At 39.5% G+C, this 18,992-nt stretch overlaps 1 protein-coding gene across 1 annotated transcript; it reads left to right on the top strand.

The window, feature by feature from the left end:
* The first annotated feature begins 6,109 nt into the window (after nt 1-6,109).
* Nucleotides 6,110-11,492, top strand: YEATS4 (YEATS domain containing 4). The gene is made up of 7 exons (XM_053944068.1): nt 6,110-6,206; nt 6,307-6,426; nt 6,970-7,036; nt 7,128-7,222; nt 8,658-8,750; nt 8,828-8,915; nt 10,901-11,492. Exons 1-7 carry the CDS (start codon nt 6,156-6,158, stop codon nt 11,068-11,070), a joined length of 684 nt encoding a protein of 227 aa, XP_053800043.1. The 5' UTR covers nt 6,110-6,155; the 3' UTR covers nt 11,071-11,492.
* Nucleotides 11,493-18,992: the final 7,500 nt, after the last annotated feature.

Below are 18,992 nucleotides of genomic sequence, written 5' to 3'. Positions count from 1 at the left end.
AGTTCATGATCACAAAGATGCCTTTTTTACAAGCATTATTACATGAAGTTCAGGTGCAGACACCTGAGCATCTGTACCCCAAAATTCTGGACTATAACAAATCATGACACACAAGGTGAGGAAAAACTGGTTTAATAATTTTGGGGCCAGGACCTCTGTTTTGCATTGGGATTTAGCCGAGTCCCCTGGAAGGCCTGCAGTATAATGCTCCTAGATATAAAGTAGTTGACTGAGAAAGGAGTTTTGCCAAGTTAGCATTTTTGTAAAGATAACCTCCTGGTCAGCATAGCATATGTGTTAAAGGAACACAACACTTCTGACAATGGGTTTAGCACATCCTAAAGTACTTAAAAGTATGATATTGCTTTCTGCATGTATCTTGACTAACAACAGAGATTACTCCAGACATTGTGAAGAATTTATGACTTAATGCACATTCATGTTCTATTAGTATAGGTAAGGCTGCAGCTGCTCAGGAGACTTTGTTACACAATAGATGGATAGAGGAACTGGAATTGCATAAGGCGGAAAACTTACCTGTCACATTGAATTTTTAGCTATTTTATCTCTTGGAAGATACAAAAGCAAGTGATGGCTTCTGTAAAATGTAAGTAAATGGCTGGGAATGGGGAGATGATCAGCCTGCTTGTGTCCAGGAAAAGTAATTTGCCGGGAGATGTACAAAAGAGACAAGAGAGAGACCAAAGTGAGAGTGAGGTGGGAATATATTTCCTTTCTTAGCCTGGAGGAGAAAGGAGGGGTTTGTAAAAGGTGCAGAAGCAGTGCTGTGGAGTGACAGCTGGGGAATGCAGCACATTTGTCAAGGATGTTGCAAGCTTGAGAGATGCAGTGCTGTCCTTGGGATGAGGGAGGGAGAAGGGCTGGTGCAGTTCAGCTCTTCTGCTGGACAGATTTTTAATGACTAAGTTTGAACTTGAAGTGAATCAGAGAAGTGACACAGTGTAACATAATGTGTAATATTATAGAAAACAAATAAAGATCAGCTCACACTCTTAACACTGAAACATAGAAGTATATGGTGTTCAAGGAACTGATCAAAAATTTGCTAGCTTTTTTTCCCGTTCTTTCTGTTCCTCAAGAGACAGTGTGAAAAACAAATGCAGCCCAGTAGAAACAGCTCTTTGCTGCAGATAGAAGATTGCTAGTCCTTTCAATTAATTCAATATGAACCTGTTTATTTCTCTTGTGAACAATCTGCAGAAAATTTTTAGCACTTTGCTTCCCATCAGACTGCTGGAAGCCTTGTAAATCCTGCACTTGGTGTAAATGGGAAGTAAAATTAATTTCTTCTCAAACAAGGCTTCTCAGCTTTACAGAAAGGATCTAGTGTAAACAGATGGTTTTAAAAATTATATATTACTGAACTTTTTTATCAAAACTACTTTAATCTACTTAGCAATGGCAGTTATTAAGTAGATTTTTTTTCTTTTATCCTGCATCTTAGTGGTGAAGATAAGCCCCTAGGTGTCCTGTAAGGGTATGTTCAAAATGGTGTAGATGTGATCAAGGAGTGAAAAGGGCTCTTTCTGCCATCTAGTGGTAACAAAAAACCCACTCCTATTCACTTAATTAATAATCTCATTAATTGTGTCTGCATGGTCAGCAGAACTAGGTGTAATAATCCTCAACTGTCCTAAATTTAAGAAGATAGCAGTCACTTTTTACTCTCCTTTTCCACAAAATAAACAACCTGTATTTTCCTTGCCTTGACACCTCATGAAAAAATCCAAATCCCTGTTTATTGTCTGAATGCCTTTTGAGTGCACTGCTCTTACATTCCTCTGTGTGTTTCCTTATATGATACACGGGTACTGAAATACTTTAAGGCATGGAAACCTTTCTTTGATGCTAAAGACACTGGAAAAAGATATTGTCCACACAGGTACATAAAATGTTGCCTGTAGTCGAATGCATCTCTAAAACCCTTCTGAAGAAGGGTGGGTTCCCCTGTGAAACAGGCAGCATTTGCTTCTGAAGGAGCAGTGAGCTCTATGGAGCTGCTGCATTTCAGAATGGTTACTCTTAATACTTAAAACTGATTTCTGAGGCTTGCTGGTGTCCCATTTCCCTATTAGCCATTTACTTCTTTTGACAGACAGCTACCCTTGCCACCTTTTACAATCTGCAGACTGTGCTTCTCTTAAAAAATATATGGCTCTGCTTGGATGTGTTATAGCTCCACACTGGTGGGAGGGGATAGAAACAGAGACCGTTTATGCCAAACAGAATCCTTATTCATGGGTAAAGTTGTAAGGGACTTGGGTTCCCACCTCAAAAATTTAATTGGAGCCTATATGTAATTAAAGCTGCAGTTCTCACTTTCCTGAAAGTGATTTAGCCTGAATTATTTGCAAGATGAAGGTTCATAGCCCCTACTTTCTCCAAGACCTGTAGTGTAAGGATATTGAAAATGGTGAATAGTGTAGAATGGCTAACAGAACTCTGCAGAAGATACTGTTGAAAATAATGTCTAAATTGTTTGGTGGGTTCTTTTTTTAGTACATAAAGTACTTTGAATAAAAAGAATCAGAGAAGGCCAATGTTTTATTAGCAGCTCTAAAAAGCTGTATTTTGAGCTTCTCTGTGTAAGTATAAATTATCCATACGATTAAAGCTATCTGCTGGCTGGTTTCCATCTCAGCAGCAGTCCAGGAAAATTTTCTTCCTGTTAATTTCACAGTGGTAACAGTGTGATATTTCAGAAAAATAACTTATTTTGTTATGTAGGATTCCTACTGTGCCCTCTTAATTCCTAGTTATCCATGCCTATTCCATTTAGTTAAGTAATTCATCATATTTTAAAATTACTTTTATGCCTTTTACTCAAAAAGAATTTAGAAATAAAATTTAAACCTCTACATTATCATCTCCTTTTTTTTTTTTTTTTTTGTTATAATTACAGCAATAGCTAGTTCAGATTTTTAACTGTGAGGCGCTTGGGTATGTCACTGAAGAAGGGAAGGTTTCTAAAAATGCAGCTTTATTTGGGGGAAAAAATAGCAACTTGCCAAAACTATGTTATCATCAAATTAAATTAGTAGTCTGTTAAAACAGGGTTAGTGAGAGAGATGATGGTATACCATTCCTTGCTGGAACTATGTTTGTGCTACCTCCAGCTGCATTTGATCCTTGGAACAGGTGGCCCGCTCAGTTTGTCCTTTCCAGGATTGGAAGACGTTTGAGCAAAGTCTTACATGACACTACTGCAAGGGCAACTCCTGTGAGATTGTACGTAATCCCCTTACAAAGAATAAAACTGTGACCATCTCTTTTGAACTTTAAAAAAAAAAAAAAAAAAGGAAAATTAAAACCCACAGTTTTGGAATTAAATCTTGGTATGACCTGACCTGGGTGAAGATGCTGAGGAACCTGGTAATTTTGCTGAGAATCTGGAGTTGGAAGTTGTTCTTTATTTATGTGTTGTGTAATGCCAGTATCCGGTGTTGTGTGTGCTATCTGAGGACAGCTGGCAGGTAAAGGGCTCAGCTCTGAGGAGCGGCCAGCTCCCTGTATGTGGCTCTTTCCTTTCACAACAGTGGCATATGAAGAAACTTCACCTAAACTGCACACTTGGACACAGGCTGGGCTCAACAGTTACAGCATGGTGGCAGATCATGTGCAGCAGCTCCCAAAAACAGGTTGGTAGAAGCAGATTTCAGCACTTAACTTCTCTAGGGTACTGCCAGCCCATTGCTACAGCCAGGAACCTGCCTAACGTGGTCTAGTTCAAACAATCCCATCCATTTCCAATCTCTCCTATGTCATCTTGTTATGCAGATTCTTCTCATTCCACATGTTCCAACAAAGGTTTGCCCTCCATAGCCACAATCTGACTCGGAAATTCAGTGATTGTCTTGAAGCCTTCTGCATTTGAGATGATTTCCTTTATTTCAGTTGGCACAGAGTACATGTCCAGTACCAGTTTCTCCAGTTCTGCCACTTCTTTTCTTAAATGCGCTTCCATTTTGGTAATAACATTCAAGCCTGTGAATATTTAGATAATAAATCCATTAATCATTCTTTTGGTGAACAAGTCTTTGTATCAGGTTTAGAAAAGGAATTTATTTCTTTTTCAGTCAACTTATATCTCTGTGATTGGCCATGCTTATAGGCAAAGCAGGTTGGGAATGGTGTGGGTGTGTTTTAGCCTTTCCATTGCAAGGCTACACAAGAAAGCAAAATAGCAAGAAAGGCTGGAAAATGCTGCCTGGGATATGAAGCTCAGTCTTGTCCTGGGGCAGGCAACTGCATCATTTAACTTCTTCCATCATTTCTCTTAAAGCCTCATAGGGTCTGTCTGGGGTGTTTGCTCCTGCACTTCTTACAGGATGAGTATCCTGCTACTCCCATGCTCCAGGGGTTACAAAAGGAAATTGCTGTCTGACTTGTTTTTTGGCTAGATTATATTAATCTCATTTGTGTGCTGATACTGCTTGCCCTCTTGTTATTTCCCTTCCCATCTTGCTTAACCCCCTAAGGCATTTGCAACAGCTAGTTAATACTTTCTCTACCTTTATTTTGGCAAATTTGTTTAAGGAGGCTGTGGCCTTCTTTAGAGCACATGGTGTTTACACCAATTTGCCACGTTCTTGCGTATTTGCCTTTCAGTTAGCTTTTTTTCTATAACAGGAGATAATACAGTAGATATTAAGAATTTTTTTTACTGTGGGGGTGGTGAGGTAGTGGAATGGCTTGCCCAGAAAAGTTCTGGATGCCCCACCCCAGAAGTGTTCAAGACCAAGGTGCATGGGACTCTGAGCAGCCTGGTCTGGTGGAAGGTGTCCCTGCCCACGGCGAGGGCGAGAACTACATGGCCTTTAAGGTTCTTCCCAACCCATTTTATTATAGACTCTTTTAACTGAAAAGTGCACTCTTTTCCAGATGGGGTCTTAACAGGGTTTGTACGATAGCTTCTGATGAAGTTTTTAATGCTCTTATATCCTCTTTTCTTTCTGACAGACTAACACTGTAAGTTGGTTACACTTCTGTTTTTAAAAACCAAAGCAGATATGTTCAAGCCCACCCATCCCAAAGGCAGATCTGTAGAGTAGTCATGAGTACATGGCAGTAAAAGGTTTCTTCATATCAGGAACTGCACCATTCCCCTTCTTGTTCATCTTGTTACTGGAATAGAGTCTTCCACAGAAGCCAGTTAGTAATTAGAAGTTAGATTAACCACAGAAAATTTTTCTTTGAAGACAGAGCTTGACCGCCTGTAAAAGAGTGGCCCAGCTGCCAGTCTTGCCAACTTGCTTTAATAAAAAGAGCTGTAACATTTCAGAGCTGAGCATGCTGTTCATACAATCTAGTTCATACAATGAACAGGGTAGGAAATTTTTGCTTTTTGGGAGAGGGTTAGGCATGATGTTCACTGTCTTCTTGTCTGTCAGGCGTCAGAGGGCCACGCGAGAGGGATGCTCTGGAAAATGGTTTGCAGGCAGGGTCTGTGTGCAGCTCCCTGGAGGAGTCCACCAAGTTCTCCAGTCCATCACAGGGACAGACAGAGCTGGGCTGAAGCGAGGGTGCAGCTGAGGCACGAAGCAACTCCACAAATCAACAACCCCCTCAGACTCATCTCCTCCTGAGAGAGCTGGGTCAGACTGGAGAAGAGGCTCCGGGGAGGCCTCAGAACAGACCACCACTGCCTAAGGAGGCCCGTGAGAGCTAGAGAGGGACTTTTTGCAGAGGCATGTGGTGACAGGCCGAGGGGGAATGGCTTTAAACCTAAAAGAGGACAGATTTTAAATTGATATTGGGAAGAAATTCTTCCCCGTGAGGGTGCTGAGACACTGGAACAGGTTGCCAGGGCAGCTGTGGATGCCCCATCACTGGGAGTGTTCCAAGGCCAGGCTGGATGAGGCTTTGAGCACCCTGGGGTAGTGGAAGGTGTCCCTGTGCTGGGCGTGGAACCGGGGCGCCCCTTGGGGTCCCGTCCATGGACGTGTGCCTTCACGCGGCGCAGGCCGGGCCCGCTCCTCGGCGGGCGCGTTCCGCCCCGGCTGGCGGCGGCAGCGGCGCAGCCCCGCCCCGGAAGCCGCGGGGGATGGCGGTCGCGGGGCGGCGGCGGCGGCGGGAGAGGCGGCGGAGACGGGCGGGGCGGTCGCGGGCGGCGGCGGGCGGCGCCCCCGGGCAATATGTTCAAGAGAATGGCAGAGTTCGGGCCTGACTCCGGCGGCAGGGTGAAGGTACAGCCTCGGCGGCCGCTGGCGGGGCTCGGGCCGCAGGGGGCGGCGCGGCAGCGCCTCTCTGAACGCGCCGTGTCCGCCTGTGTTCCTTTTCTTTAAGGGCGTTACCATCGTGAAGCCGATCGTGTACGGGAACGTCGCGCGGTATTTTGGGAAGAAGAGAGAGGAGGATGGTCACACTCACCAGTGGACGGTGTATGTGAAGCCGTACCGGAACGAGGTACAGCAGAGCCGCTTCCCCGAAAGGCTGGTCAGGCTTTGGAACAGGCGTTCTGGGAAACCGGGGAACTGCCATCCATGGAAAGGTGCAAAACGCCTATGGATGTGGCACTTGGGGTCATGGCTTAGTGGTGGCCTTGGGTTAATAAGGGTTGGACTTCGTGATGTTAGAGGTCTTTTCCGACCGAGCAGCACCGGGACGTGGGGGTTTGAAAAGCCGGAATTAAAGGAAAGGGCAGGAGGGGCTTTGCCTTTAAGACAAGAAAACACATAGGCTGGTGGGTTTCCAGAAAGGAAAACCATGGGAAAGGCATGCTTCCATTTATGTTTTTTGGAGTGATCTTTCCCAGTGTAGGGGAAGATTGGAGAATATTCATGGGGATTAAATACTAACGGACCTGTGTTTACTGCTTTGCTATCCTTCTGTGCTTAAAGTCAGAAGAAATACTATTTAAAATCAGAAGTAACGTAGGCCCGTAGGATAGATGACTGAATAGTAACTTGGTGTGCTGAACAATCAGAAATAACAATGTTTCTGTTTTAGGACATGTCTGCGTATGTGAAAAAAATTCAATTCAAGTTGCATGAAAGCTACGGTAATCCTTTAAGAGGTGGGTTTTGCTTTTCGGCAGTTGTTCCTAGAACTGGGCTTTTTCATCCAGCTTTATCATGGGATTAACGCTTCTATGTTGCCTCTTGCAGTTGTTACCAAACCACCATATGAAATCACCGAAACAGGCTGGGGTGAATTTGAAATAATCATTAAGATATTTTTCATTGATCCAAATGAAAGACCTGTAAGTACATTGAACTTTTAACAAAGCTTAAATAATTAATTATGGTGGCCTACAGCTCTAGGAAATTGCTGGTCAAAATAAGTCTCATTGGCCATGGAAGTAATAAAGGTCTGTTTTGAAGAAAATTATTTTACGGATTGGTCACATTTTCCTCTTTCTGTGCTACACTCCTGGTATTCATGACTGCTTTTCCTGTGCTTGGCTTCTCTGACATATACTAATATGTGACCACGTATTACATCTTACCTGGGTTGAGCACACGCTGAGGATTTCTCTTCCGTGTAGCTTCCAAGTTCTAGGATATTTGAATATTTTAATCTTTCTGTCAGATCAAAATCAATCAAAAAGCAGTAGGGCTACTACACTAGCATAAGTCTCTGCCTAAGAAGACCAGGTTAAAACAACTTTGTAGTTACATAAAGTACTTGAATTAATTTCTTTCTTCCATTCCTGTGTTTTAGACATATCTTGTAGGTTTGTTTAAGCAGGTTTACGTAAGAACTTGATTACTCTATTTTAGGGAAACAGGATGTTTATTTCTGGAAGGACTGAGTTCCTTCTGTCACATGAACAATCCTTTTTTTAATCAATTTTTTGGTAAATGAGAGTGAAATTGAATTTCTTTTTTTTTTTTTTGAATATGTGGCAATTGGTAAGAATGGGTTTCCTGTGCTGTTGGGCTCGGTAGCATCCTGACTTGTATTAATTCCGTTCACAGCTTGACCAAGCTGTCCTAAGGTTGGTTGGGTTTTTTTTCTTTGCTGCTGTTCTTGGAAGGCTGTTTGGGAGCCTGTCACGTTCTTCCTTTCCAGGAGGTACCAAGGGGAGTCAGGTACTGCTCTGTTCCACCACCGTTCCTGGGCCTGTTTGTGGAAGGGGGAGAAGCGTGGCCTGTGTGTGCTCTTCCCAGACCACAGACCAGGTGGTCAGTGGCTTCTCAAAGCTGCACAGAGGGCTTCCAGTCCTCTCCCCACCATGCCATTTGCACTGCAGGAATGGAAGAATAACCCCACAAAGAGAGATTTCAGTGAAAAGCAATTCACAGCCTCCCTGGTGCTTCATTTTCTCAAGAATAGAGGATAAGGTCACAGAAAGCACTTTCTAACTGATTAATTGAGAAAGTCAGTTTGAATTAAATCACCCATTTGAAAATGTTTCAGAAAAGATGGTATTAGTATTTTTTATATACCAGTCCTAAACCACTTCGGAGACATTTTTAAAGTCTCAAGAGGCCTTTGGATAGTTGGCATGTTTTAACAGTTAATGTTAAATTTAAAGTAATTCCTGAAGCTATATGACATTTATATTTGCATTCCTAAAACATGTTTAAATCCTATAGTTATTTTGTGGGATCAAATGTTAATTGTTGATATCTAGAACAGGAGTTCTATTTCGCTACAATTTTGAAGCTAATAAAATTCTGTCTTTTGCATAGGTAACTTTATATCACTTGCTGAAGCTCTTTCAGTCGGATACCAATGCCATCCTGGGGAAGAAAACTGTAGTTTCTGAATTCTATGATGAAATGGTATGAACATTCTTAATGTAATCCTCACTTTATTTTGAAGAGTATTAGTGATACCATGTATTTTTCTCCTTCATCAGATATTTCAAGATCCTACTGCAATGATGCAGCAGCTGTTAACAACGTCTCGTCAACTAACACTAGGTGCTTATAAACATGAAACAGAGTGTAAGTTGAAAACTAAAATTTTTTAAACTTTAGAAATAACAATAGTTGGATTTGCTTTTAACATGGTTTTTATACGGGGCTATAACAGTACAATGGATTTGGATGCTGCAAAAAGCTGGTAATTTTGCATTAAATTTAACTTCAGCTTTTGCAAAGGTATTAATACTTACCTGAAAACTTCTTATCCCTATGGCTGCTAAAAACAAAGGAATTAGGAATTACTTGGTATGATGGCATGAACTACACCTAGTCTGACATCTTTGAAATAAATTAAAACAGAGGATAAATGAAGGCCACCGTATGGTACAGTTCTGTTCAGCACTGCAAGCAAAAGTCACTCTTGAAGGCATGAAGTACAGAACAGTTAGTGATGTTTAAGTCAAAGCAACAATTCTTTGTGGATAAAGAGTAGTGTCTGAAAGCTCTTTTTCCCTTCTACTTCTTTAATTGTAGGTAATTTCATAACATACTTCTTAAGTACAGCATAATGTTTTTTGTGTAATTTTTATCCAGTTTGTCTCCAAATATAAGCAAAAATATTAAGAGAAGGAAATTAAATTAAAGATCCATTGATTCATAAGTTGTAGTTGTAATGCATTTAGTGCTTATTTCTTTTCTGATCTTCTGTATTTCATCTGTTATTTGCTTTCTGAGAGTAGATGTAGTATTGAGCCAAAATCCTGCCCTATTAATTACAAACCTTAATCCATTGTAGTCCACCTCACTTGACCTTATGTTCACCTGACAACAAATGTCAGGTATTTTTTTTGGCCAGCAAACACCTAGAGCTACGAGTGGCAAGTGATTATGAGTTTGAAGCTCTTCAGAGTTAGAGTTTCTGATTGCCTTATGTCTGCTTGGTTGTGTGGATATGTGAGCTACTTGTATTTCCTGCCTCAGTTCAGCCAGTCTTGAGGTGGATTTCTGTTATTGTTGCATGTTACAGTTTTTGTTTAGAAAATGTTTAATCATATGATTGATAAAAACATCCAAATTTAAACTTTTTTTTCATTTAAAATTTTTGGATATTTCTCCAGATAGCAGTAGAAACTTTCAGTGTGGTTTCTTTGTATAAATACGTCTTTAAAATTTGCTAATGAAGCAGATAATATTTGCCACTGCCCACAGTTATGTAATGTGTGGGATATGAGTGATCTCTGCAGCCTTCATAGACTTGTTGGCATTGCCATCTTTGTCCTAAAACTTGTGCATGAAAAAATAATAAAAAAATAGAATACTTGATGTCAGATATTTGTTAAAGCAGGGCAGCGTAACTGAAACTTCCAGATCCACAGGAAGTTTCTGGAAGCTTATGGAGTTTAATTGAGAATTAAACTCCAGTGAGACGTAGAAAATGGTTAGAGTACATGGAGAAGGAACCACAGAATGGTGTAGGCTTGAAGGGACCTCTGGATGCATGTTGTCCACCCCCTGCCCTAGCAGGGCTGCTGACAGCTAGTTCCCCAGGACTGTGTCCAGATGGCTTCTAAATGTGTCCAATGATGGGGATTCCACAACCTCTCTGGGCAACCTGTGGTCACTTTCACAGTCAGAGTTTCCTGATGTTCACAGGGAACCTCCCATGTTTCAGTTTGTGCCTGTGGCCTTGTGAGCTGTCACTGGGCACCACATATTCATAGTTCTCTGTAATTTCCCATGTATTTGCTGTCACCATGTCAGGTTTTATTTTCCTCACCTAATCTTTAAAAAAAAAAGTAGAAAATTATTTTATGAATTGTATAACTATCTGCAAAACTGATGGGCTGAGGGCTGAATAACGCTGCAAAACAAACTTTTTTTTTTTTTTTTCCTAAATCCGGACTCTTATGTGGATACCATTTTGATTACAATTATTGAATCTCTAAGGCTAACAGTAACAGATATTTTTTCAGGACAAATTATATCCAAATTACTGTTTCAATTTTTTTTAAAAAATCAAATTTCATGGCACTTAAAATACATATTTTTCTTTATCACTGCCACAGTTGCAGATCTGGAAGTGAAAACCAGGGAGAAACTCGAAGCTGCCAAAAAGAAGACTAGTTTTGAAATTGCTGAGCTTAAAGAAAGACTAAAAGCAAGTCGTGAAACCATCAACTGTTTAAAGAATGAAATCAGAAAACTTGAAGAAGATGATCAGTCTAAAGATATGTGATAAGTGCTGACTTGAGTGTGTGCTGAAAATGCTGAAAATGGAAAGACTTCAGTCATGGAATTGTATGAGTTCTCTTCAGTTCTTTAACTGAGACTACAAGAATTTCACTGGCAAATGACTCAAGTTTGTGGTGATCAACTCCATAAATGGAACAAAAAAGAAAGCTTGTATCCTTGTCTTGTAGTTAAAACCTGTGGGTATTTAACGATTTTTTTCAAGTGGAAGTGGTCTTGAAGACCAGACTACTTTTTCTTTGAAAACTGCATTTGAGTCATGTATGAAAACTTTGTATTAAGTCTTGTATTAGTTCAATGTGATTTTACAAAATGCTGGTGTTTACTTTTTTTACTTTTTTTTTCTACTGATTGTTTAGAGATGCATCTTTAAAGCTAAAAATAAAATACGCAGTTTTTTTATTTTAATGTTTGTTGTCTCTGTCCAGCTGTGGGCTTCAAGAATAACTGTAAATATGCTACTGTAAGTAGCATACCCTGATTTCAGGCAGAGGCTGAAATACAATGGTATGCAAGTTATTTAAGTGATTTTTGGCATGTCTCTCTCTGATCAGCATAGTGAGAACACTTTCTGAAAACAGGATTTTAAATAACTTTTGTATCTACAGATAAGAGTTTCTAGCCCCAAAAGCTGCTTTAACACATACAAATGCATCAATGCTACAAACTATGTTCAGAAGCAGCAAATTATTCCAGTACTGTTTTGTACGATTTTGTTTGATATTTGTACTGTACTACAATCACTTCATCAAATACTATCTCTACCACTTCTTCCTCCTCTCACTCTACCCTGCTCCAGCCTGGTGTCCCTCCCACAAGAGGCAGTCTTCATTAATTCCTCCACTGGGAGAGCTTCTGAATGGCTACATTTCTTCACAAAGAATGAAGTCCCTCATGGGGTCACAAGTCCTGCCAACAAACCTGCACCAGTGTAGGCTCCTTTCCATGGGGCCACAGGAGTTGGTCCAGTGCAGGCTTTCCATGGGATCACAGTCTCCTTTGGGCATCCCTTTGGTCTTGTGTGAGATCTTCCACAGGCTGCAGGTGGATCTCTGCTCCAGCATCTGGAGCATCTCCTTCCTCACCGACCACAGTGCCTTCAGGGCTGTTCCTCACGTATTCTCCTTTCTCCACTCCCATTCTCCCTGCCCAAGCAGGTTTTTTTTCCTCCCTTTTTAAATCAGCAAGCTGTTGCGCTCAGCCTTGGCTGGTGGCAGGTCCATCCTGGAACCATCTGGCATTGGCTCTGGTGGACACAGGGGAAGCTTCTGGCAGCTTCTCACAGAAGCCACCCCTACAGCCCCCTCACTACCAAAACCTTGCCACATAATTCTTAAGTCACTTGCATGTGTTCCCCCGAAAAATTAGTACATGATTTCATCAATCCTTTAAGAACAAAGCACTCATTTCTTCATATTTGAAACAACTGATGATTGATGGGCTTCTATATGGCTTAGTAAAGTGAAAGTTTCATCACTCCATATGTAGATTTAGAGTTTTCATTAAGAACATCACTGTGGCACTTGGTTTAGGTATTATGAATACACATAGGCTGAGGAACAGCTTGTACTCTGGTATCCACACAGACCCTTTCTAGTAGTGCAGAATATCCAAATTTGTCCGTTTTTTGGTTACCTAAGTGCTTTAGTTTCTTTATTCACTAGCCAATTTCCTTCTAAGCAGCAGCTGAAGAATGCCATTTCCAGAGATGTGCACTTGCATAAGCCACAGTACATTGTGCGTGCTGAAACAAAATGGGAATGGAAAACACAATTTTTGGTGTATACAACATTATTATTTTCATATTTGTCAGTTAAAATAATAGTAATGATGACCAACTCAAATGGAATATTAAAGAGGTTCTCTAGGAGCTGTGACTAACATGAACAGGTCTGAGCAGACTTGAGCACACCAAAAAATAATGGAGATGTACCTTTTGAATCCAACTCTTCATGGGAGGCTGAATTTTTTTTTTTTTTTTTTTTTGTTTACATCCAATAAACAGCCTAGTGTCTTAGGATACAGAAGCAATGATCTTGGCTCCACTGCTAGTAGCCATCAGCATGCTAGACCACTGATGTAATTTCTGTTTGGAGTTAGTGGTCTTTTTTTCTTCATTTTTTCTTTCAACTTTTTGTATTTTTTTCTTCTCCTTTGCGCACTCTGCAAAGATCTTAGAAGAGCCATTAGGCTCCTTTCTCAATAATAAGAAAATAGTCCTAATTTGCTAACACAGCTGTCTCTGTTGAGTAGTCACTGTTAATAGACAACGGGAAGAACACCTTCTGCTTTACAAAGTTCCAGCTAGGATCTGTGTTTTCATTAGAAAACACTTTTTTTCAGGTGCTGTATTACACAGTAACTAAATTCTGGGAGAAGTTAATGACAATTAATCATAGACTCACTCATAGAGTATCCTGAGTTGGATGGGACCCACAAGGATTGAGTCCAGCTCCTGACCTTGCACAGGTCATCCTCAAGAACTGCATAGATCTCAGCTAATTGAGAGGTTATGTTTGTTCCTATGTGCTCTGCAGTTAAAAGCTATTGATGCAAACACCTGAGAGCGTGTGTGTACACAGTAAATTTGCAGTAAGTGTTGATCTTACAGTGCATGTCATTTTCAAAGTTATTAGAACTGAAATGGAGTGGGGCACCTAAGGATACAGTTGCATTTGACCTCCATTGCCTTGAAGAAAAAAGACAAACCCAAATGCTACGCTTGGCAACCCTATGGAGATGCAATTCCAGAAAAATAGTTCCAGTTTGTGCTTGCCAGGGTGCAAATTTAAATGCTGTTTATATTGCTGAGGCTGACCTTAGACTGTGGCTTCATCCTGAGTTATCATTGGGAAACACAATTGTATTTCAATCTTGCTTTGCAGAGGAGAAGAAAAAAAATCTCACTGTGCTATTGATATCACTGAATTGTACAGTGATTTGTTCAGTTGCCTGCACCAAAGCTTTAACCACCACTTGAAGTAACCTTTTGCTGGGTAAAGATAAACATGGTTTATCTCAGTTCACATGCTGACTATTTTGAGTTTTACCAGTGAGCATCAATATCAAGTATGCAAAACTATTAGTTAGTGTCATTGCCACTTCCACTATAAAGACATGGGCATTTTAAATGTTTTAGATAAGACAAATTAATACTCATCACAGTAATTTCAGACAAGGAATCATTTACCCAGTATTATATATCACTAGTCTTTTTCTTAGCTAGCTCCACCTCATATAACTCAGTTCATTCCTTTGGATTTGGCACACTGTAATTTACAGTCAGATGTGAAGTACTATAAGGCTTTGCCCAGGATGTTTCTCACCAAAAGTGCCATTATCTGACAGGAGATATGTAGACACAGTTAAAGAATTTTTGTAGTCAGTAGAGATGGGACTGGAAGCAACATTAAAGCACTGTATTCATTTTCTTTCTAGACAGATGCTGGTAATAACACCAACCTTTTGCTGCTTATGTATTTCATCCACATAAAATACATCAAAGTGTGTTTGCATCTTAATGAGAATACAGATTTAAGAGCATTTCAGGTTATTTTCAGGCATGGTGTTTTCCAAACACCAGGGGGCAGGTATGCCCAAAATATTCTCCAGTATTCTCTACAGCAGCTTAATTACTGGGATTTTGGCATCTGGGATCTGTGACATCTTTGGTTAATCTCATTTGCTTTGACACTGGGTCCTGATCATAACACCTGTATTTGTTTCTGTAGAGGTGACCAAATGATCTCTTGCATGTTACAGAACATAACAGCAGTCTTGTCAACAAATCAAGTGTGCCATGCCAGGAAGCACAAAATAAAGCATGAGTGATGTAATTTTTCTCTATTTGGGAAGGGAAAGAGCTTTCAAAATAGAAATCTCTGGGGTTGCTTTTAGTTATTTCATTTTTTGTTTCCTTTTTCAGGCCAAGATTATGTGTCAAATTAGTGCACAAAACATAACTTAGGCACTCTGCTGGACTGCACACTATGCTTGCACTCAATTGCATGTCCAAAATGGCAGGATTTTACACCAGTAAAAGTAATTACTTTTTACAACTTAATGTTGAAGAAGTTAATAAATTTATTTGACTACTTACTGCATAATAAATAATGAACCTTTGGCTTCCAAGGGTGTTGGAAGTTCTAATTTTCCTGCATACAGCAGGGAAGAGCAGTTTCACTTAAGAGGGGGAAGAAAAGAGAATTAGGATGGTAGAAAAGAATAGCAGCAATGAGAAATTAATGTTATGTATATATTTAGTTGGGATCTATGCAACATTTGCTTATGATACATTCATAATATTTCCATTTAAAAATATTTTAAGCTAGCACATGAAGTCAGGTAAGTTTCTAGTGAAACAGTCTGGCCTATGCAAATAGCTAATACAAATCCAAAATTAAAATTTACATCTTGATTTTCATAGGAAAAATCTCTTGAATGCCAGTGATTAGGCCACAAAAAGAACTTCATTAACATTGCAATATACAGTATTTGTCTTACTCTGCCCCTAATAATGACTGTATTTTTAAGATGTTCATTTGTTATATTAGGTGTTCATTCCCCCACACTTGTGGGAAATTGTGTACTTTAGGACAGAAAAGCAATTTTATCTGATCTACTACTGGCTCCTGCTTTGCAAATACTTTCACCTGAAGTGACCAATATCTTATTTTCTTCTTAGTATCTTAATTCTGCAATGTCGGGCAAATCTCACTTTTTTTTTAGTCTACAAACCAGCTTTTTTCAAATTGAACATTTTATTTAACCTCTGATCTAGAATGTTAAAAAAGCATCTCTATGTTTTTAAAATAAGAATTAATCTAGGTTATTTTTGTTTTAATTACTATCCTGAGTGACAACTGTGTTCCACCTAAAGTTCCATTCAGGTTCCAATCCACCTGAAATCTGAGCGGGTAAAAAGGAGAATATTGAGAAGTTATGTTTGAGGAGCTTGCAGTTAACTTTTGATGTTATTTCCCAGTTTCTTTATGGAAGATTATGTAGTAGGTAAAGCATTTACTTGGTAAGCTAAATATTCCCGAGGAAAACTGCATCACACAGTTTTAGTTCTTCACCATGAGATCATGAGAGTACTCTCCTGTGCTGCTGCCAACAGTGAGCTGTAGACAGTCAGCTCTGCAGGACTTCTCTAAGACTGGGCAGGGAACAGGCAAGAAAAAGCATAATCTCATGTAGTGATTAGGGCATTAGAGAAAACAAATTGAGTGCTTTTTTTCAAACTGAAAAAACCCACCATCTCAGGAAAGAGTTGCATCCTTAGTAAATACATATGTCTAAATTAGATGGAATTATTTTCCTGTTACCTTTAGAAGTTATACAACTTTTTAGTGATTGTAGAATAAATATGTATATATATACATTGGACAACTGGAACTGGGTTTTTTTTTCTTCTTGCTACAAACAGGTGGTATCAAACAGGTTAAGTATGTTTGCATGGTGAAGAAAGACACAGGACTAACTAGACAGACTGAACTCCAGCACCCACTACAATAATAATGTTTTTAAAATGATCCAAGCATCTGCTGCTTTGCAAAGCTTTGTGGTTGCTGTGAATCTTCTTTTTATAGTCCTTATCAGCAACAGCCAGGAGGTGCAGTGTTGGATGAAGATGGGCATTGCCTTGGATCACAACAGAAAATGGTGGGCCATGTCAGAGGGCACAGCTGATTTGGTGTGCCAGGCCTGCAAGTCACCAACCACGAGGCTGCTCCTCTTGGGTGACACTTTGTACTCTTGGAGCATCTCATCACTGATCTGTCTGCTAGTCCTGCATCCTGAGAGATTCACTTGATATTATTTAGTAGTCAGGAGTCTACAATTTCAAATATCGAACACAGTCTAGCTGAATTTAAACTAAACTGTGTTGTGAGTTTTGCTTGGTTTTTATTAGTAAATAAGAAATGAGTCCTAGTCCTTGTGCATTTGCTGAGAATAAAGAAGATACATTTCTAAGGCTGTGAATTCTTTCTAGTATTCTTCTTCCCCTCAGGGATAAAAGACAGAAACAAAATCATTACTTTTTGGAACAGGCTGACACAATATGTGTATTTTAAAATGGAAAAGCAGTAAAACTCTTAATGGATTCACTGTCTGAAAATACTTTGTTCGTAGTTTAATCTAACTCCATATGCTACTAAATACTTGCAATTGCTCTGCCTCTGTTTGGAGATGGAAATGCTCGGTCCTTCACTAAATAAACTGACCTTCAATCCTTGTGAAGTGAGTGAATTTCAATCAGACCTCTGGTGAATGAAGGTAATAAATCAGTAAGTGAAGAAGCTACATTTTAATAGGAGAAGGGACACTTTTCTAATGTTTTATATTTCATGATAGTTAAGACTTTACAGCATTCCTTTACAAGTATTAAGCTAAGGCTTTTGGAAATCTGAAGATATCCTATGCATAAATTTAAACAAACCACTTGTCAGTTTGTCGCCTAGCCATGGCTACTGCATGTCCTCCTGTTGACTTTGCTGTAAAAAGAGTTTTTGCACTGTATTTTGCACATTTGCCAAAAGATTTGCCCTTTAGAAGTTCCATCATTCTCCTCACTTCTATGCTACAATTACTTCACTACTCAAGAAATACTAGGCAAATGATCTGTAAGACAAAAAGCAGTGTAACTTGTTTTTGCTGCTGTTACTTCCTGAGCTTTAGCTGACACTGATGCTGTAGAATGCTAGCTTCAGTCTTACTTAAATCTAGAGACAGTTTGTGTGACAACTCTGAATACATTGTGATCATTGAATAGCTGTGTACTCCAGCATGTTGAACTTGGTTAGCAGCTATTATATACCTGCATCACTTCTCTGTGGCCTTGTGTAAAAATACCCCTAAGAAAACAAAACTCTGGGGCTGAACCTCTATCCTAGTATCCTTGATACAAAAAAATAAAATTTGCTGGTCTACTGTATTTTAATAATAATGTTTTTTAAATGCCATGTAATGCTAAATCATTGATGTTTCACATCAGATTCTTGTTATTATTACAGCTTTGGTTGGAATTTCTGTCTAAAAACCCCCATCACCACATAAATCAACTCAGTTATTTGGGTTTATGCTGATCTCTTTACTGCTTCATAGTCATACCTGTTTTTTTGAGGACTGACTGTGGTTTACTCTACTCGGGTTAGAATTGCATCCAAACTAACTTAAGTGAAGATACTTTGTAATTGTGAAGCAGAACTGGATTTGAAATAACACTCTCATGATCAAAGATTCCAAGAAGCTTTTGTAGTAATTGGAGAATAACAACTATATAAAATGTGTTTGCTTCTCATATTTAAATGAAGCATAAAGATAAAATGCATGAGAGACATATTAAATTAACATACAGATACTTTATCTGATAAGACCAAAGCAATTGAGTAGGATTTTAATTTAGGCATTTGACTGACTTTGTGAAAAAAGAAATGTTTTTGAAGTAATGCTGGCCTTGTTCCACAATATCAGAAAGGTTCACTCAGTTGTGGATTGTTCCACCGGACTATTCCCTTCACTGATGATATATTATTATTTATATTGTATCCTGAGAATACTGCACATGTAAAATGCACAGGCAGAGTTCCAGGCCTCAAGGCCTGCAATCTGAATGGGCAACATGGGATGGGTGGTATAATAAATTGCAGTTCTTTACTCAAAATGTAAGCAATGTCTTTCAGCTCTAAAATTATACCCTTCATCCACTTTGATCTGAAGAAGCATTCAGTACAGTGCAGTTCTCATCCTGTGGCAGCACAACCCAGTCTGACTATAGTGGGTCAGAAGCAACTGCTGTCTATGAATTTACCATCTTTAACAAATCAGACTTATTTTAAAGGAAGTAGTATTCCAGGAAGTCATTTGCATGAAAAATGTTGTTATGGCTTTAAAAAAGGAGAGATT

Source organism: Vidua chalybeata, chromosome 5 (assembly GCF_026979565.1).
Source record: "Vidua chalybeata isolate OUT-0048 chromosome 5, bVidCha1 merged haplotype, whole genome shotgun sequence".
Lineage (NCBI taxonomy): Eukaryota > Metazoa > Chordata > Aves > Passeriformes > Viduidae > Vidua > Vidua chalybeata.
Note: the sequence above shows the minus strand (reverse complement) of the source record. Positions and strands in the feature narration are given on the sequence as shown.